General features: G+C 33.7%; 1 protein-coding gene across 9 annotated transcripts in view; it reads left to right on the top strand.

Annotated features, from left to right (window-relative positions):
• LOC114343928 (uncharacterized) overlaps positions 1 to 16,654 on the top strand; it is a 215,803-nt gene extending 199,149 nt beyond the window's left edge. For 8 of the 9 annotated variants that reach the window (XM_050643896.1, XM_050643899.1, XM_050643895.1 and 5 more), the window contains 2 exons: positions 3,476 to 3,676; positions 16,283 to 16,654. In XM_050643896.1, the coding sequence (XP_050499853.1) occupies positions 3,476 to 3,676; positions 16,283 to 16,489 (408 nt within the window). In that variant the 3' untranslated portion in view covers positions 16,490 to 16,654. Of the gene's footprint in view, positions 1 to 3,475; positions 3,677 to 16,282 lie in introns of those variants that run through there. The other variant, XR_007696454.1, reaches the window with a different exon arrangement.
• Positions 16,655 to 17,405: the final 751 nt, after the last annotated feature.

Raw genomic sequence — 17,405 nt, 5'->3', positions numbered from 1 at the left:
CCCCTTATATGACCACCAAACTCAGCCAAGCAGACTAAGATCTCGGAAGAGCTTCCTGAAAACATCAAGATCCATCCCCGAAGCGCCAGAGACGCGCCGAATACACCTATGGCAAGCGTCAGCTACCGCGACACATTTTCCTCCCTCGGAGGAAATGGCTGCTGGACACAACTTACCGTATCCGACTTGGAAAGCGCTAAACAGACTAAGAACCGGCGTTTCACGTTGTGCTAGTAACCTGAAAAAATGGGGATACCAGGAGGACGATACCTGCGACTGTGGCGCGGTTCAGACCAGCCGGCATCTACTATCATGCACAGAGATGAGAGAGACCTGCACAGAACAAGACTTAATTATAGCAAATGACAGGGCCATCTATGTGGCCAACCATTGGAAATACAGAATTTAAAGTTGTTGGTGTTCCGGACACGGAAAGTAAGTAAGTATCTGTTTATATCAATTTAATGCCGAAAACCCTCGAAACTCAAGAAGATGACGTACGTTGAAGGTCAAGTTCATAATAAAGGTCGCCATTGGATAACCAGGAAAAAATCCTAGACTACTAGTACTTTTCCTTGATCCAAACTTCTACATGTTGCCAGATAACCAGTAACTCAGGGAATTGGAATACCCAGTAAATCTTATAATTTTCCGAGTTTGTGCCTCTATATCTTGAAAATCCTTCATGCGAATGAGTTGTGCCCATAAGAACTTTTCATTAGGATGCTTCAAAGAGTATTTTCCCAAAGTATGAACGAAATCCACTGGGACCTAATTTCCATAAGGTTTGTGCGGGGTACTTTATCATTTTTGGTCGCTTTGAAATGCATTTTAAGAATATGTTCTCCTATGCAATTCAATAATGGTTCAATAATGCAATTCTCATGTCATCATCATCACTTTAGTTCACAAATATTCCTAAGACCCTTATGAATCTAGTGCATGCATTGAGATGCATCCAACTGTAAAAATTTGGCAGGTTTTGGGCTTTTTACTGCTTCATTGCCTCGCCTAAGTATATACAGCCACTGACTTCTATACGATGATGTCTACCAAATGTCTACAATTACACCAGGGAAATAAGGCAAAAATATACCATGTTCGGGACACTTGAGCAGCCAGGTTGCAAATGGGTTTTTTGGGTACTATATACCTAATACATTATAAATACAAAGGTGCCCCTTTGCCAAACAAACAGTTTGGACGAGAAATTTAGTTATTAACAAATAAGGGTCAAAAATGAGAGTTTTTTCGTTTAAATCGCTACAGGTAAAAATAGGGTATTTAAATGTCTCATTTATAATATTTTTCTGTTAGTAGATGAGCCAAGGTTTAAAATAGCGTTTTTTAAATTTTGGTCCGATTATTTGTTGCTTCGGATATTGCAAAATAAAACTAAAATTTCGAAAATAAAAAATTTGCTATACCTTTTGCAAAAATGAATTTAGGACTTTCATATTGCACGAAAATTTGAGTCAAACAGTCCATACAATGCACAAAAAATTTTAAGACGAGGCGTTAATCAGTTTAAGTTGTATTTAATTTGTTTATCCCAAGAGCTTTTTTTTGCAATGTTATTGTTCAGAAATTAATAACGATACAGCAATTCTGTGAAAACGAGATGAAAGAAGAATAGTCATATTTTCAAAGCATTTAAAAAAATCATTAAAAAGTCATTTTTATCACTCAGAAAACATTTCACTAAAATTGAGTCATTTTTGGCTTATAAACAATTTGAATAACTTTGTTAATATTGACTAAATCTACAATGGAATTTGAAAAACTGGTATTTTTATACGAATTTTCAAAGAAAAACTTTTTGCCTAGGTTAATTACGGTCATAGTTAGCCACTTTTTTTATTTAACTGACGGCTACTTTGTTTATAAAAATTAAGCAACCTAACTAGAGCCATTTTGAAGTTGAAGATATATAGGTTATGTGTAAAAGTTTGAGTAAACTTTGAACCTCAACAGAGTGGTTAATAAAGCTTTAAAAATGGCGTGCGAACGGAATTAATTCATGGTCGGTGGAGGGGAATTACTAAAATACGTGCACTAAAAAGATGAAACTGATTCTGCAAACATATGCTGCGATTAATATCGCTGGAACTTGTTGATGGATTTTGATCTTAATTTTTTTAATTTGTGTGTACTCGTAGTCTTATAGAGTACGTTATGTACACACAACCCCACCTAACATTACAAAATGTTAGGGGGAACTCCCCTTATCACTCAGGGATATGAAAAATAGATTACGACCGATTCTAAGACCTACCGAATATACATATATAATTTCATAAAAATCGGTCAAGCGGTCTCGGAGGAGTATGGAAACTAACACTGTGACAGGAGAATTTTATAGATGTAAATATATAGAAGGCTATTAACAAATAGGGGTTAGTGATAGAAGAGTGAAAATTAAGGGTTGTATGTATTTTTTAATTCTACATCATATAAAATTAAGATAGATAATTTTGTCCAAAAAAATAAAAAAAATGTCAGGAGGGCAACCCCCCTTATAACTTATGGGTATAAAAAATAGATTAAAACCTCTTCAACGTCCTACAGGATAAACGTGTAAAATTTTATAAAAGTCGGTCAAGCCGTTTCGGAGTAGTATGGTAACTAACACTGATACAGGAGAATTTGATGTATATAGCTAGAAGTAACTGCGAATTAAATAATAAAAGTCACTAACTTTAAACCTAATTAACCTAGGCAAAAAGTTTTTTCTGAAAATTCGTATAAAAATACCAGCTTTTGAAATCCTAAAGTAGATTTACTTTATAGTCAATATTAACAAAGTTATTTAAATTGTTTAGAAGCCAAAAATGACTCTATTTTACTAAACTTTTTTGGAGTGATAAAAACGACTTTTTAATGATTTTTTTCAATAATGTAAAAAAATAACTATTTTTCTTGCATGTGGTTTCCACAGAATTGCTATGTCATTATTATTTTCTGAACAATAACACTTTGCAATAAACAAATTAAATAAAATTTAAACTAATTAACGAATCGCCTTAAAATTTTTTGTGCGTTATATGGAATGTTTGGCTCAACTTTTCGTGCAATATGAAAGTCTTAAGGCCATTTTCGCAAAAGTTATAGCACATTTTTATTTTTGAAATTTTAGTCTTATTTTGCCATTTTAAACCTTGGCTCATCTACAAAAAGAAGAATATTATAAATAAGATAATTAATTACCCTATTTTTACCTGTAGCTATTTAAACGAAAAAACTGCCATTTTTGAGCCTTATTTATTAATAACTAAGTTTCTCGTCCGAACTGTGACGGGCATTTTTGTATTTATAATGTATTAGGTATAATAGTACCCAAAAAATCCATTTGCAACCTGGCTACTCAAGTGTCCCGACAAAAACCTTATTTCTCTGTACTAAATAGCAATATCTTAAATTAAGTACAAGTTTATGCATTATTATTTTAATTTTATATATGCTTTTTTTGTTACAGAAGTTAAAATCTTCGGATTTAAAAAACCAAATCAAAACTTATACAAATGAACAAATACAATCAATAAAATATAGTGGCCTCAAAAAACATGATTATGGAATGTTTAAAATGAAGTCAACTTTTTACATTATGGAACCCATCGAAGCACAGGGCCTAGTTTTCCTCTTTGATAATGTGATTGTATTTACAGTTCGTGACGAAGTAAGTATTTTCTTCTTTATGATAATGCAATTTAAATTAATAGCTTATTAGACAGTCGGACTTCAATACGAAGTTCAACCACGATTTTATCCCTTGGGTATGTCTTTTTGTGTAATGAAAAAGTCATAACACATCATCATTATCAAGCCGTATGCGTCCACTGCTGGACATAGGTCTCCCTCAGCTCTTTCCATCTGTCTCTGTTTTGTGCGGCTTGCATCCAGTTACCGACAAGACGCTTCAGATCGTCAGCCCATCTGGTTGGTGGTCGTCCTCTGCTCCGTAATGCTTCTTCTCGTGGTCTCCACTCTACAATACGTTTTGTCCATCGGTTGTTTGACAATCTGGCGACGTGTCCTGCCCAATTCCACTTGAGCGACGCGATTCTTTCGACGGGGTCCGTTGTTTTTGTTCTACGACGTATTTCTTCATTTGGGATTCGGCCCCTCAGGAAGACACCCAACATCTGGCGCTCCATAGCCCTCTGAGTTATGCGAATCTTGTTCACTACCTTTTTTGTGAGTGTTAATGTTTCCGCTCCATAAGTGAGTACAGGCAATATACACTGGTCAAAGATTTTCTTTTTCAGGCATATTATGGGTAAGTCCGATTTAAATAAATAGTTCAGTTTACCGAACGCTGCCCAGGCTAATCCTAGGTCTGGTTATCTCTTCCCAACCGAATTTCATGTCCCAAGTACTTATAACATGCAGTCTGCTCAATATCAATTCCATCAACAACAGTATTACGATTTAGCACCAGATTAGTCATTATTTGTGTCTTTTTGATGTTAATCTTTAGTCCGGCCTCTAAGGAAGAGTGATATAACTTCTTCAACATTATTATTGCATCATCCATACGATCGGCTATAAGGACGATGTCATCTGCCAATCTCAAATGACCGAGCATCTCTCCATTTATGTTAATACCATATTCGTTCAGATCTGCCTTCTTAAAAGTGTTGTTCTAAAAGGGTTGTAAATAGCTTTGGTGAGATGGTGTCTCCTTGCCGTACTCCTCGCTGTATACAGAATTTATTTGTTTGTTGATCAGATAGTCTTGTTACCAGTAAGTGGTCGTTAGTGCTATATCCGGATCAAAACCTTGTTATCTAGGCTGGTAGAAATCTAACTTAAATAGCAACCAGTCTTTTTTTGATAATTTTTGTGAAAAGTCTATATATGTGTGATAGCAGACTGATAGGATGGTCGTTTTTTAGATCTGTTATGTCACCTTTCTTGTGTAATAAAATATTGACTGCATTGTTCCATTGAAAAGGGGTTTTTCCTCGGTAAATTCATTTGGTGAAAAGTTTGGCCAAAACCTGGATAATTTTATTTCCACCTTGCTTGATTCTCGATCACTACTCCGTCATCGCCAGGAGATTTATTATTTTTCATTTCTGAAAGTGTCTTTTTAACTTCGTAAGGTGTTACTTCTGGCGTTATTTCTGATCCCTGGTTTGTGATTTTGGGCAGGGGCTGATCTTGCCTTGCGTTGGTGCTCTCATACATTTCGCGATAAAACGATTCGACAACCTTAAGGATTGCGGCTCTATCCGTAGCAATTTTGTTGTCGTTGTTTCTTATTCTGTACATATTTTTGTTGCCAATGTTATTCGTATTTCGCCGCAAAGCTTTTAAACTTTTGTTGTCTTGAATTATTTGAGTTATTTTTTTGTATTGTTTTCTCTTTTGTCTTTTCGGATTGATCGATGGATATCTTTATTTAATTTCTTCAGTGTTGTGTAATTGTCGTCTTTCACTTATTAACTCTTTGGTGTTTTGGCCTAATTTTTCTTTATGGGTCACGACCGTCGGGCAGCACTCCATTTCTGTTTCTTTTAGTGTCTTCGTTATGAGATTATTTGCTTGTTCAATGTCTTCTATTTCATTTTCTAAATCTTGTATACGTCTGGTTAGTATATCTTCCTAGATGTCGTTGTTTTCTGGGGTAGTCTATTTCTTCTTTCGTGTTTTGAAGATCATCTTTGTTGTTTCCAAGTTGACACTTAATTTTATCCTTGCTCGGATTTGTGGTCGCTTCCTATCGAAAATTTGTTAAGTACTTCAATATCTTTAATTAATTCTTTTCTGTTCGTTATGATAAAATCTATCTCATTTTTGACACTGCCAGCTCGCCATCTGGGCTTATTCATATCCAGTTACGCTGAGGCTTTTTATCGAAAAAAGAGTTCAGCATGGATAAATTTTCCTGGTGTAAGAAGTTGAGCAGTCTTTGCCTTCGTTCATTTCTTTTACCATACCCATACTTGCCCGTTGCTACTTTTACATCATCTTGTTTAAAGCCCACTTTTGCATTAAAGTCGCCCATAATTTTTGTGTAATATGCTGTAGATCATCATAACGTTTTTCAATTTCTTCATCCGAGTGGCTAGTCGTTAGAGCATATGTCTGGATTATCTTAAGGTTATATCTTGCATTTAGTTTGAAGATGAAATACACAATCCTGGGAGTTATGCTGTTAATTTTAGTTATATTTGAGACATGCTTTTTATGTATAATGAATCCGACACCATTTGAAGTATCTTCTTCTCCTCTAAAATGAAATAAGTGTCCCGATTTAAGAGTAATTTAAGCTTCTCCTCTTCGTCTGATTTTGCTGAGGCCGATGATGTCCTATTTTATTGTTTTGAGCTCTTCCTCCAGTTCCATTATCTTCTGGTCAGATGTAAGAGTTCTAGCATTGTATGAGGTTATATGCATTTGTCGTTATTTGTGGTATTCTGATTTTTTCCGGGGATTCTTAGCACCCTATGCTTCAACCATTTTCCACCCGCTACCTTGGTTGGGGGTATTGGAGCCGCCGGAGACTGAGAGCCGTTCAGTAATTTCGTCTTTCATGGAAATTTGCCTTTGGGATTTTCAGACATTAAAACACCACGCTTGGCTAGTGCCTGTTGGCGAGTTGGTTAGGATGTGGAGAGAGGAAAAGGTGGATATGGGAATGCTTTGGGTTTGGACATGGTTTCCCCGGTAAAAGGATGCTGGGGAAATCTATGAGCTCGCGTAGGGCAGGTGTGCTATTCGTGAAGTAGATCTATTCTCTGTCGGGATCACAGAGAAGTGTCTACTCGCTACCGCACATACCACAGTCATACCACATAAGCAAAAAAAATGGAGATTTAGAGTTAAACCGAGTTCGTTTCCTGAAAATCGAATTTGAATTTTTCTTATTTTCCGCAACTTCTCCACGGTACAATTTTTCGTTTTCACTACCTGCAGTTGTGTCTTTTTTGAAGGTTCCTTATCATGAAAACTAACAAACTTTAAGTGGTATGAAGGAAAAAATCACGGACACTGAACTATGAACATTACATATCTAAGTCATAATTAAGCACCAGTAGCCCTTATGCTAAAATTCTTTAATATAATCAATACTCCTCTATCGATTCGTAAAATGGCATAAGGAAGAAAATCGTCATAGCACATGCGATTTTCTTTACAAAAGACAATTCAATTTTCACGCTGTATCGTTAGAACTAGCATAGATAGTTGGGGAGTTATTGAAGAAGAATAAATCTCCAGTTAACTATGTGAGCCTACAGTTTACGCTTCGCCTAGCTCATTCTCTCAAGTATCTCAGTTCGTCTTGCTTTAATCAAAAATGTGAACATTGAAATTAAAATGGGACAAATAAAACATAAAATTAATTAAATATAAAACAAATTAATATAATGATACTAATATGCAAGAAAACCCTGTCTATAGCTTCAAAAGATAGAACGACACTTATGGCATCGATAGATTGCTTGCTTCTTTGTAGGATGAAGTTGGATGGATAGCTGCAGTTGTTGGTTTATTCCCACATGGTTCTGTGCATCGTCGACGATGTAGTAAATGAAATCCCTCACAAAAAGGGAGAACAGAAATTGGACATTTTATTCCAAATATACACTAAACATCAAAATTAACGCACCACCTTAAAAATGGGACAATTTTGATGTCTCGTATTTCCTAAACCTGTTGTCCGATTTTAGTGATTTTTTAATATGTTAAAGCTTTATTCTTCAAGAATATCGATGTAATAATCTTGTTGCTAAACAGATAAGTGTAATTGTATACCGGGTGTGAAAATGATAGTGTGTTTTTTCCTTAAAGTTTGGAACACCCTGTGGAATATTCTAGGATATATAAAATATTGAAATTAAAATTCAACTGTAGCCTCAGGCTGTCTTAATATTTTGGTTTTTGATTCATTCACTGATATTAGGTAATAAAAAGTTAGGTACTTTAACATTTAGCAAGGTTTTTCATCAATACTGGTCTAAGAGCTAGCAACGTTTTCGAGCAACTATTTTAAGACAGCTGATTCTTTAATATATTATTCCCTATGCATCCTAGAACACCTTACCGGCCATCTGGCTACTGAGACAGGTTGCGTTCATTACTGCGCAGCGCACCTGTACAGTAAATATATCGAATTTAAAATTATTTTAAGACGAAAAATTTTTTTGCCATTACTTGTAAAACATTCTTAGAAATATGAATTATAATTGCCAGACATTTCTGTGGTTGCTAAATACGTGCCAGACGCTATAGTCTAAATGGCTATCAACGTTTTCGATCAACTATTTTAAGACAGCTGATTCTTTAATATATTATTCCCTATGAATCCTCGAACACCTTCCCGGCCATCTGGCTACTGAAACAGGTTGCGTTCATTACCACGCAGCACACCTGTACAGGTAAATATATCGAATTTAAAATTATTTTAAGATGAAAACTTTTTTTGCCATTATTTTTAAACATTATCAGAAACATGAATTACAATTGCCAGACATTTCTGTGGTTGCTAAATGTGCGCCAGACGCTATTTATTATAAATAATAATAGAAAAATTTAAATCATTTTAGTATGTCTCTAATTTTAATATTATATTATTAACACATAAATAAATGCAAAATTAATTTGCCAGACATTAACTCGGTTGCAGTCACCAGCCAGATGGATTTAAAATCGTTTAAAATGATATATATTTCCAGCAAAACGTACGCTGGCTATGTTAAGAAATAAGACAAACAAAAGATACAGGTAAATATATTTGAAATTAGTTTAAGACGAAACATTTTTTTGTCATTACTTTTTAAACATTATTAGAAACATGAATTATAATTGCCAGACATTTCTGTGGTTGCTAAATGCGCGCCAGACGATATTTATTATAAATAATAATAGAAAAGTTTACATCATTTTAGTATGTCTGTAATTTTAATATTATATTATTAACACATAAATAAATGCAAAATTAATTTGCCAGACATTAACTCGGTTGCAGTCATCAGCCAGATCAAATTAAAGTTGTAGGGTATTCCAGTAATATATTAGTTATTACAGAAAGATAGAGCGGTAGAGTAGACTGGCGGAAAGAGACAGGAATAAATCTACCTACCTACGGTATTTAAAGAAATTTTTATTTATCTCAACTTAGCTAATAATGACAGAATTAAATATGTAAAATGTTAATAAATAAAAATTATTGTCGAAATTTTCAACAACATAATAAAAAATAATATTTTTTATTCTGGGAATCATTTTTTTCATTTAAATTGTTTAAATTAATGTTTTCAAATTAAATAATCATAGAAAAAAAAAAGGATAAAATGAAATTGGAGTCGTATCAAAATTTATACTTGTATTTATGAATATGATATATATTATATAATATAACTTGTGTCACTCACACTTGACAGAACTTGATGTATGACGAAGATTTGACAAAACTGAATTAATGTCAGATATGTTACGATACTTAGCCATTAAGGCTACAAAAGAATTGTAACATTTTTTATGGTATCCATCAGTGGTATTCACTTGGTCCGGTAACTGTACATACATTATTATATTTTAAATCGTATTTAATACGCGCACTCAAAACGTCTTTACACTTTAACAGTTTTTCATCCACAAAAGTTATTACATTCTCGTTTTTTTCCTTGCAAAACACACATTGTATGTTATTTGCCATTATATTGTATCACAATTACTTTTCACTAAATAGACACTCGACAAGAATCGTTAACAAACTGGGAATTTATTGTGACTGACCCATCTTAATAACATGTGCGGACAACATTCACCCCCGAAATTGTCGTATCTTTTGTTTGTCTAGTTTCTTAACCCAACCAGCGATCGTTTTGCTGAAAATACACATTATTTTTATGATTTTAAATCCATCTGGCTGGTGAATGCAACCGAATTAATGCCTGGCAAATTAATTTTGCATTTATTTATGTGTAAATAATATAATATTAAAATTTCAGACATACTAAAATGATTTAAACTTTTCAATTATTATTTATAAAAAATAGCGTCTGGCGCATATTTAGCAACCACAGAAATGCCTGGCAATTATAATTCATATTTCTAATAATGTTTAAAAAGTTATGGCAAAAAAAGTTTTCGTCTTAAAATAATTTTAAATTCGATATATTTACCTGTACAGGTGCGCTGCGCAGTAATGAACGCAACCTGTCTCAGCACTGACGGATCCAGGGGGGTGTCACGGGGGTCATGACCCCCCCATAATTGTAAACCCACGTATACTAGGGTTGGTAAGACTAAGTGACCTTGCCTCAGAGAAAGGTAATTAAATCACCCTCAAGACCCATGACACCCCCCAAACAACATTTCTGGATCCGCCACTGTGTCTCAGTAGCCAGATGGCCGGTAAAGTTTTCAAGGAAGCATAGGGAATAATATATTAAAAAACCAAGTGTCTTAAAATCACTGTTTTCCCGACGTTGCTAGCTCTTGGTCCATACAGGGTGTTTCTAAATAAGTGCGATAAACTTTAAGGGATAATTCTGCATGAAAATAATGACCATTTGCTTTATAAACATATGTCAGCAAATGCTTCGTTTCCGAGATACGGGATGTTGAATTTTTTCTTACAAACTGACGATTTATTTATTGCTCTAAAACCGGTTGAGATATGCAAATTAAATTTAGTAAGTTTTAAGAGGCAGTTATTGCGCATTTTTTTACATACAACTAAGAATTTTATATTCACCATTGGCGTGCATACGGATCATATTACCCGGTCATATTACCGGTATGCACGCCAATGGTGAAAATCAAATTTCTAATTGTATGCAAAAAAATGCACAACAACTACCTCTTAAAACCTACCAAATTTCATTTGCATAGCTCAACCGGTTTTAGAGCAATAAATAAATCGTCAGTTTGTAAGAAAAAATTCAACATCCCGTATCTCGGAAACGAAGCATTTGCGGACATATATTTATAAAGCAAACTATCATTATTCTTTCATGCAGGATTACCCCTTAAAGTTTGTCGCACTTATTTAGAAACATCCTGTATTGATGAAGAACGTTGCTAGTTGTTAAAGTACATAACTTTTTTATTATCCAACATAAACGAACAAATCATAAAGCAAAATGTTAAGAAAGCCTAAGGCTACAGTCGAGTTTTAATTTCAATATTTTATATACGCTAAACTCTAGAATATTCCACAGGGTGTTCCAAACTTTGAGAAAAAAACACACTATCATTTTTACACCCGGTATGCAATGACAGTTACCTGTTTATCAATAATATTATTACAACGATATTCTTGAAGAACAAAGCTATAACATATTAAAAAAATCACTAAAATCGGATAATAGGTTTAAGAAATACGAGACATCAAAAATCTCCCATTTTTAAGGTGGTGCGTTAATTTTGATGCTTAGTGTATATACAGGGTGTCCAGAAACTCTACCGACAATCGAAGACAGGAGATTCCTCAGATAATTTTAAGATAATTTAACCCAATTCACCTAGTCCGAAAATGCTTCCTAAGCCCGACCGCACATCAAAGAAACATGAAACGTAAATTACGTTTCATGGAAATAAACCACTGCTAAACAAATATACGTCCGGCCATTTATGAAACTCTCCGAAAATAAAAATGTGTCATGAGCATGAATCACACTCGTTTCATTGGTAGGCGGACTTTGAGATTTGTTTAGCAGTGTTTTAGTTTCATGAAACATGTTTTTCGTTTCATGTTTCATGTTTTTCGTTTCATGTTTCTTTGGTGTGCGGCTTGGCTAAGGGAGCTAGAGCTCTTTGAAGATGGCGCCCTGTAATAAGTTTTTCTTAAATACCTCCAGAACGCTTCTATTTAGAAAAACGAAAATTTGTATACATATTTACTTTCCAAAAGTGAATCGATTCCATCCATTGCGAATTTCTAGTACCGGTCATAGGCGTCCGTCTTGGGTAGGGCAACGGTTATTTTATCGCATAACTTTTTTGTCTTCAACTTTTAAGCATTTTTGATACTGGATTATTACATTGTGAGGTATTCTAATACTAAAAGATATTCTCACTTTAAGTCGGTAGGACACACCATTTTCTAGAAAAATCGATTTAAAAGTTTTTAGTTTTGAGAATTTGAAAAAAAAAATTGAAAAAAATTAAAAAAAAACGATGTATTTTACCAATTTAAAGCAAGAGTACTTTTAGTACTCGAATATATCATAATTGAATAATCTAGTGTCAAAAATACTTAAAAATTAAAGGCAATAAAGTTATGCTGTATAATAACTGCTGACCTACCCAAAACGGACGCCTATGACCGGTACTAGAAATTCGCCGTTAATGAAATCGAATAATCGCTGGAATATAAATAAATGTACCAGTTTTCATCTTTCTAAATAGTTTTTTTTAATCTTTTTTTTTTAAATTCAAAGAACGAAAAATTTTCAAATCAATTTTTCTAGAAAACGGTGTATCATATCGACTTAAAGTAAGAGTATCCTTTAGTACTAGAACACCTCACAATTTAATAATTCAGAGTCAAAAATGCTTAAAAATTAGAGACAAAAAAGTTAGGCGATAAAATATCCGTTGCCCTACCCAAAACGGACGCCTATGACCCGTACTAGATATTCGCAATGGATGGAATAGATTCAATTCTGGAAAGTAAATAGGTATACCAATTTTCGTTTTTCTAAATAGAAGCGTTCTGGAGGTATTTAAGAAAAACTAATTACATGACGCCATCTTCAAAGAGCTCTAGCTCCCTTAGGAAGCATTTTCGGACTAGGTGAATTGGGTTAAATTGTCTTAAAATTACCTGAGGAATCTCCTGTCTTCATTTGTCGGTAGAGTTTCTGGACACCCTGTATAACCAGTGGGGTTCCTACGGTCTCCTCCGCATCCCACATTTCGCTCGCCATAGTTTTCTATCGACCCATTCGTTTTCTTCAATGGCTCTATCTGTCATAGACTCTTCTATGCCTTTCTTCCATGTTTCTGTAGGCCTTCCTCTTCTTCTTCTATTTATGGGTGTGTAATTTATTGCTCATTTTATTCCAAATACTAGAATAATAAATTCCGTATTCTTCTATTTAAAATAAGTAGGGGAAAAGCTTGTACCTTGGGCCAGCTTGTACCATGGGCCATGGTCTCATTTGTCTTTAATTTTGCGCGCGAACTGTCTATGTTTCTTATCTCAAGTTCTTCTACAATCGTCGTCTATCTATGGTTAGTTGTTGAACGTGACTAGAAATCATTTGCGACTATCGTAAAAATATAGTGTTTTATTTCGTGAAAAGTACCTATTTATAGGATAGATAATTTTTTTTTTAATTTTTGGGGGAACATACAAAATTAATGGGAAAAAAGAGGACACATTTTTATGTTGCACAAGTAACTTCTGTAAGTCCCTATTTAACAGTCCGGTATCTGAAGAGGATTCTGAACAGCAACAATTTTTTTGGCCCAAGTGATCAACAATTTGACATTGACATTGAGATGTCTTGCTCAAACTTAAACCACCAAGTCAGGCTGGGTTGCCTGAAAGGTAAAAAGGAGTACATGTGTTTGACTTAGATTTTGAAAGGTTCAATGTTGAATAACACAATTTTTGGTATATATTTTTAAAGGTTTACGGGTGGTTCAACGTACAAGACTACGTGATTCAAGGTACAGGACTGGTTTGTACCTTGGACCAAATTAGCTCTAATAAATAAAATTTAAAATAATATGTTTGGTATGTAAACTACATTATGGTATGTAAACTACAAGTAAGTCCAAAAATTTTTCATTAAAATTTAAAAACTTAAAAATAATTGGCCTTTAAAAAATCCGATTCAAAGTACAAAGCCTCTCCCCTACGTCATTACAGCTTGAATAAGCTCATAGAACAATCTAGTATTTTGACCAACGTGTAAAATTTTTTCTTATCAAAATATCTCTTTAATAGGGCAAATTCATTTTTTATTAAAGCTAAAACAAAAATTTGTCTTCGTTTCTTGTCCTGGATTTATTGAAGAAAAAACTTTGGATATTAAGTCGTTTTCCGTCCAGAGACTGATGCATATAGGATGGGTATAATTTTTATAAGTCCAGAAAGCCACTTCGGTCATTTTTAATCCTCAAAAACTATGTGAAAAACTGAAAATTTCAATGTTTCCAAGGTAGGTAGATATTCTTTAAACATCGATTGATGAAATCCAGAAGAGTTTTTTGCAATACAATATTTAAAACTCCTTTGTTTTTTAATTGCTAATCAAGCGTGCGCGACACTATTTTCCACCGTTGCATGTATACTACATATACAGTATGGTGCAAATGAAAGGAATAAATTCGATATTTCGTAAACCGGCAACTTTAAGGAAAAATCCCGAAACAGGTCGATTTTTATTTTTAAGTTATGATATTGTGGCATATATGGTATACTAGTGACGTCATCCATCTGGGCGTAATGACGTAATCGATGATTTTTTTTAAATGAGAATAGGGGTCGTGTGCTAGCTCATTTGAAAGGTTCTTCAATTTTATATTCAGTAATATATAAACATTTACATAATTATTTATACAGGGTGTCCAAAATATTTTTATTAAATTAAATTATTTGACAAAAAAAGAAGAATGTATGTAATTTATTTAATTCAAAATACATTTTACTGCTTTCACAAATCAGAAAACAAAGTTTATTTCACAAATAAACATTGCTTTTCGCTTAAATTAAATGTTCAAACTTCCAAGAGGCAGGTGGCTGGCGGGCAGGGCCGGATTTACCACTAGGTCGACAAGGCACTGGCCTAGAGCGCCAAATTTGTTAGGGGCGCGGAACGAGAGGATTTTGTTCGCATTGCCTAGCACCGAGTACACGCAGGCAAAGTTTACCACACATTAAAAGTTAAAAAAAATAAGAGCGATGATATATTATAACATACCACTTTTAAACATAACCGTGAGAATATATTTATTTACTAATTATGTTACTTTCTTTACGTTGTACCTGTAGACCGTGTCACAGAGCAGGTAAGACGAATCCCGATAAGATATGTTTTTTAAGAAAACTGTAAGCACTCTTTGTGTATTATTTTAAGTTATATGATCACTATTAACTATTATTATTAAAACCTTAGAAAACATTAATTACGGTAATTTTGTATTTATTAATTTCAATCTTTAGCACACTTCTCTTTTATAACCATAGAATATTGTCAATAGTGCAAAAGAACACTAGGGTATAAGTTTTTATTAAAATAATCAGCAACGAAAGCCAAAAGTTGGTTGGTTATGAGAAGGTTGAGGGGGCGAGAGCTGGCTTGAACATTGAATTTAATCAAAAAGCAATGTTTATTTACGAAATAAACATTTTTTAGTTTTCGGGTAACAGTAAAATGTATTTTGAGTTAAATAAATTACATACATTCGTCTTTTTTTTAAATAATTTAATTAAAAACTTGTTTTGGACACCCTGTATAAATTATTATATAAATGTTTATATTACTGAATAGATAATTGAAAAACCTTTCAAATGATCTAGCACACGACCCCTATTCTCATTTAAAAAAATCATCGATTACGTCATCACGCCCAGATGGATGACGTCACTAGTATACCATATATGCTACAATATCATAACTTAAAAATAAAAATCGACCTGTTTCGGGATTTTTCCTTAAATTCGCCGGTTTATGAAATAACGAATTTATTCCTTTCATTTGCACCATACTGTATACACATGCAACGGTGAAAAATAGTGTCGCGCACGCTTGATAAGCAATTAAAAACAAAGGAGTTTTGAATATTGTATTGCAAAAAACTATTCGGGATTTCATCAATAGATGGTTAAAGAATATCTACCTACCTTGGCAACATTCAAAGTTTCAGTTATATCACATAGTTTTTGAGGGTTAAAAATGGCCGATTTCTCAATTTTTCAATTTTTAATAGTTTATTAAAAACTATCAACTTTAGAAGAAAAGTCACCAAAGACCTTTTCTGTTTGGAATGATCCAAAAAACCTAAAAAAACGTTGTTCCATGCAAAAAAAATAATTCTAGGAAAAAAACAAAAAAAAAACGTTTAAAAAATGTTTGACCCACTTTTGGTCCTGGCAACATACACATTTGTTAAAAGGGGTCCTTTTTGAGTAAGATTGTGCAAAAAATCCGAATCGGAATATTTTTCCTAGCGGATGCGCAGTGGCTTTCTGTACTAATAAGGATTTAAAGTACAGCATTGATATTTCTTCCAATAATCTGCTCTTTGATTAACAATAGTTTTTAAGGAGACGATAATCTACATTTTATTAATAATTTTCATTCTTTATCCGTAGGAAACTCCTGGAAGCTTCCATAGCATTGGATACATAAAACTCGATTACTTACATGTAGAAGATTACGAAACCTATCTACTGGTATTGTCTGATACACAAAAATCGAAGAAAAAACTTGACGCAGTGCCAACATCTTATGTTCTAAAGGCAGAAAATCTTATAACTTGGCAGACTTGGAAGCTGCATTTAAGAAAAATATTAAGCTAAACAGATTCAATTATTGATGCAAGAAAAATTCCAGAATGGTTATAACTGAGACTGTGATTTATATCGATAGGCATAAGTAAAATTTTATTGGCTATGGTTAAAAGTTACCCTAAAAAAATTGTATTTAAAAATTAAAAAAATATGTGTAAATAAATATTAAAAAAATATATGTTGTGATTAAACGTAAATTAAAATTAAATGTATGTAAATGGCAAAAACAGACAAAATATATTCATACACTTATAACAAGATGTTTACTCACCTTTCCCATGACAAGTCTCTATGATTTTTGCCGTAAGGTTTTTTCGAGAATGGAACGATAAAGAAAATATAGATCCCTAAATAAAAATATGTACTAAGAATGTAATCATCATCATCATCATCATCATCATTCAACCCGTATCTATCCACTGCTGGATATAGGTCTCAGTCGTTTCCATGTATTCTTGTTTTGTGCTGTTTGCATCCAATTTTTGTCGACCAGTTTTATGTCGTCACACCATCTTTTTGGCGGACGACCTCTACTTCGATATGCTTCTTATCTTGGTTTTCAGTGTATTATTCGCTTCCTTGCCCAGTTCCACTTTATCGTCATATTTTTTTTTATGACATCTCTCACTCCTGTTCTTCATCTTATTGGGGGACATGAAAGGAGCCTCCACGTAGATTGTGATCACTTGTGAATACTATCAGGCGTCCCCTGGAAACGAGTAATGTCGGCTAATCCTTTCAACACCGATACACCAACAACACAGATGCAATCAGAATCAAAACGTCTTTATCAAGGCCATTTTTTATGACGACCTCAATTAATATTGAAGGACTATCAGCAGATAAAGAAGACCTATCATCTAATATGTGCAGAGAACATGGTGTCGATGTTCTACTGGTTCAAGAAACCCGTAGAGGTACTGCA

The sequence above is a fragment of the Diabrotica virgifera genome, chromosome 2, assembly GCF_917563875.1.
Source record: "Diabrotica virgifera virgifera chromosome 2, PGI_DIABVI_V3a".
Lineage (NCBI taxonomy): Eukaryota > Metazoa > Arthropoda > Insecta > Coleoptera > Chrysomelidae > Diabrotica > Diabrotica virgifera.
This window is presented reverse-complemented; position numbering and strand designations above follow the sequence as displayed.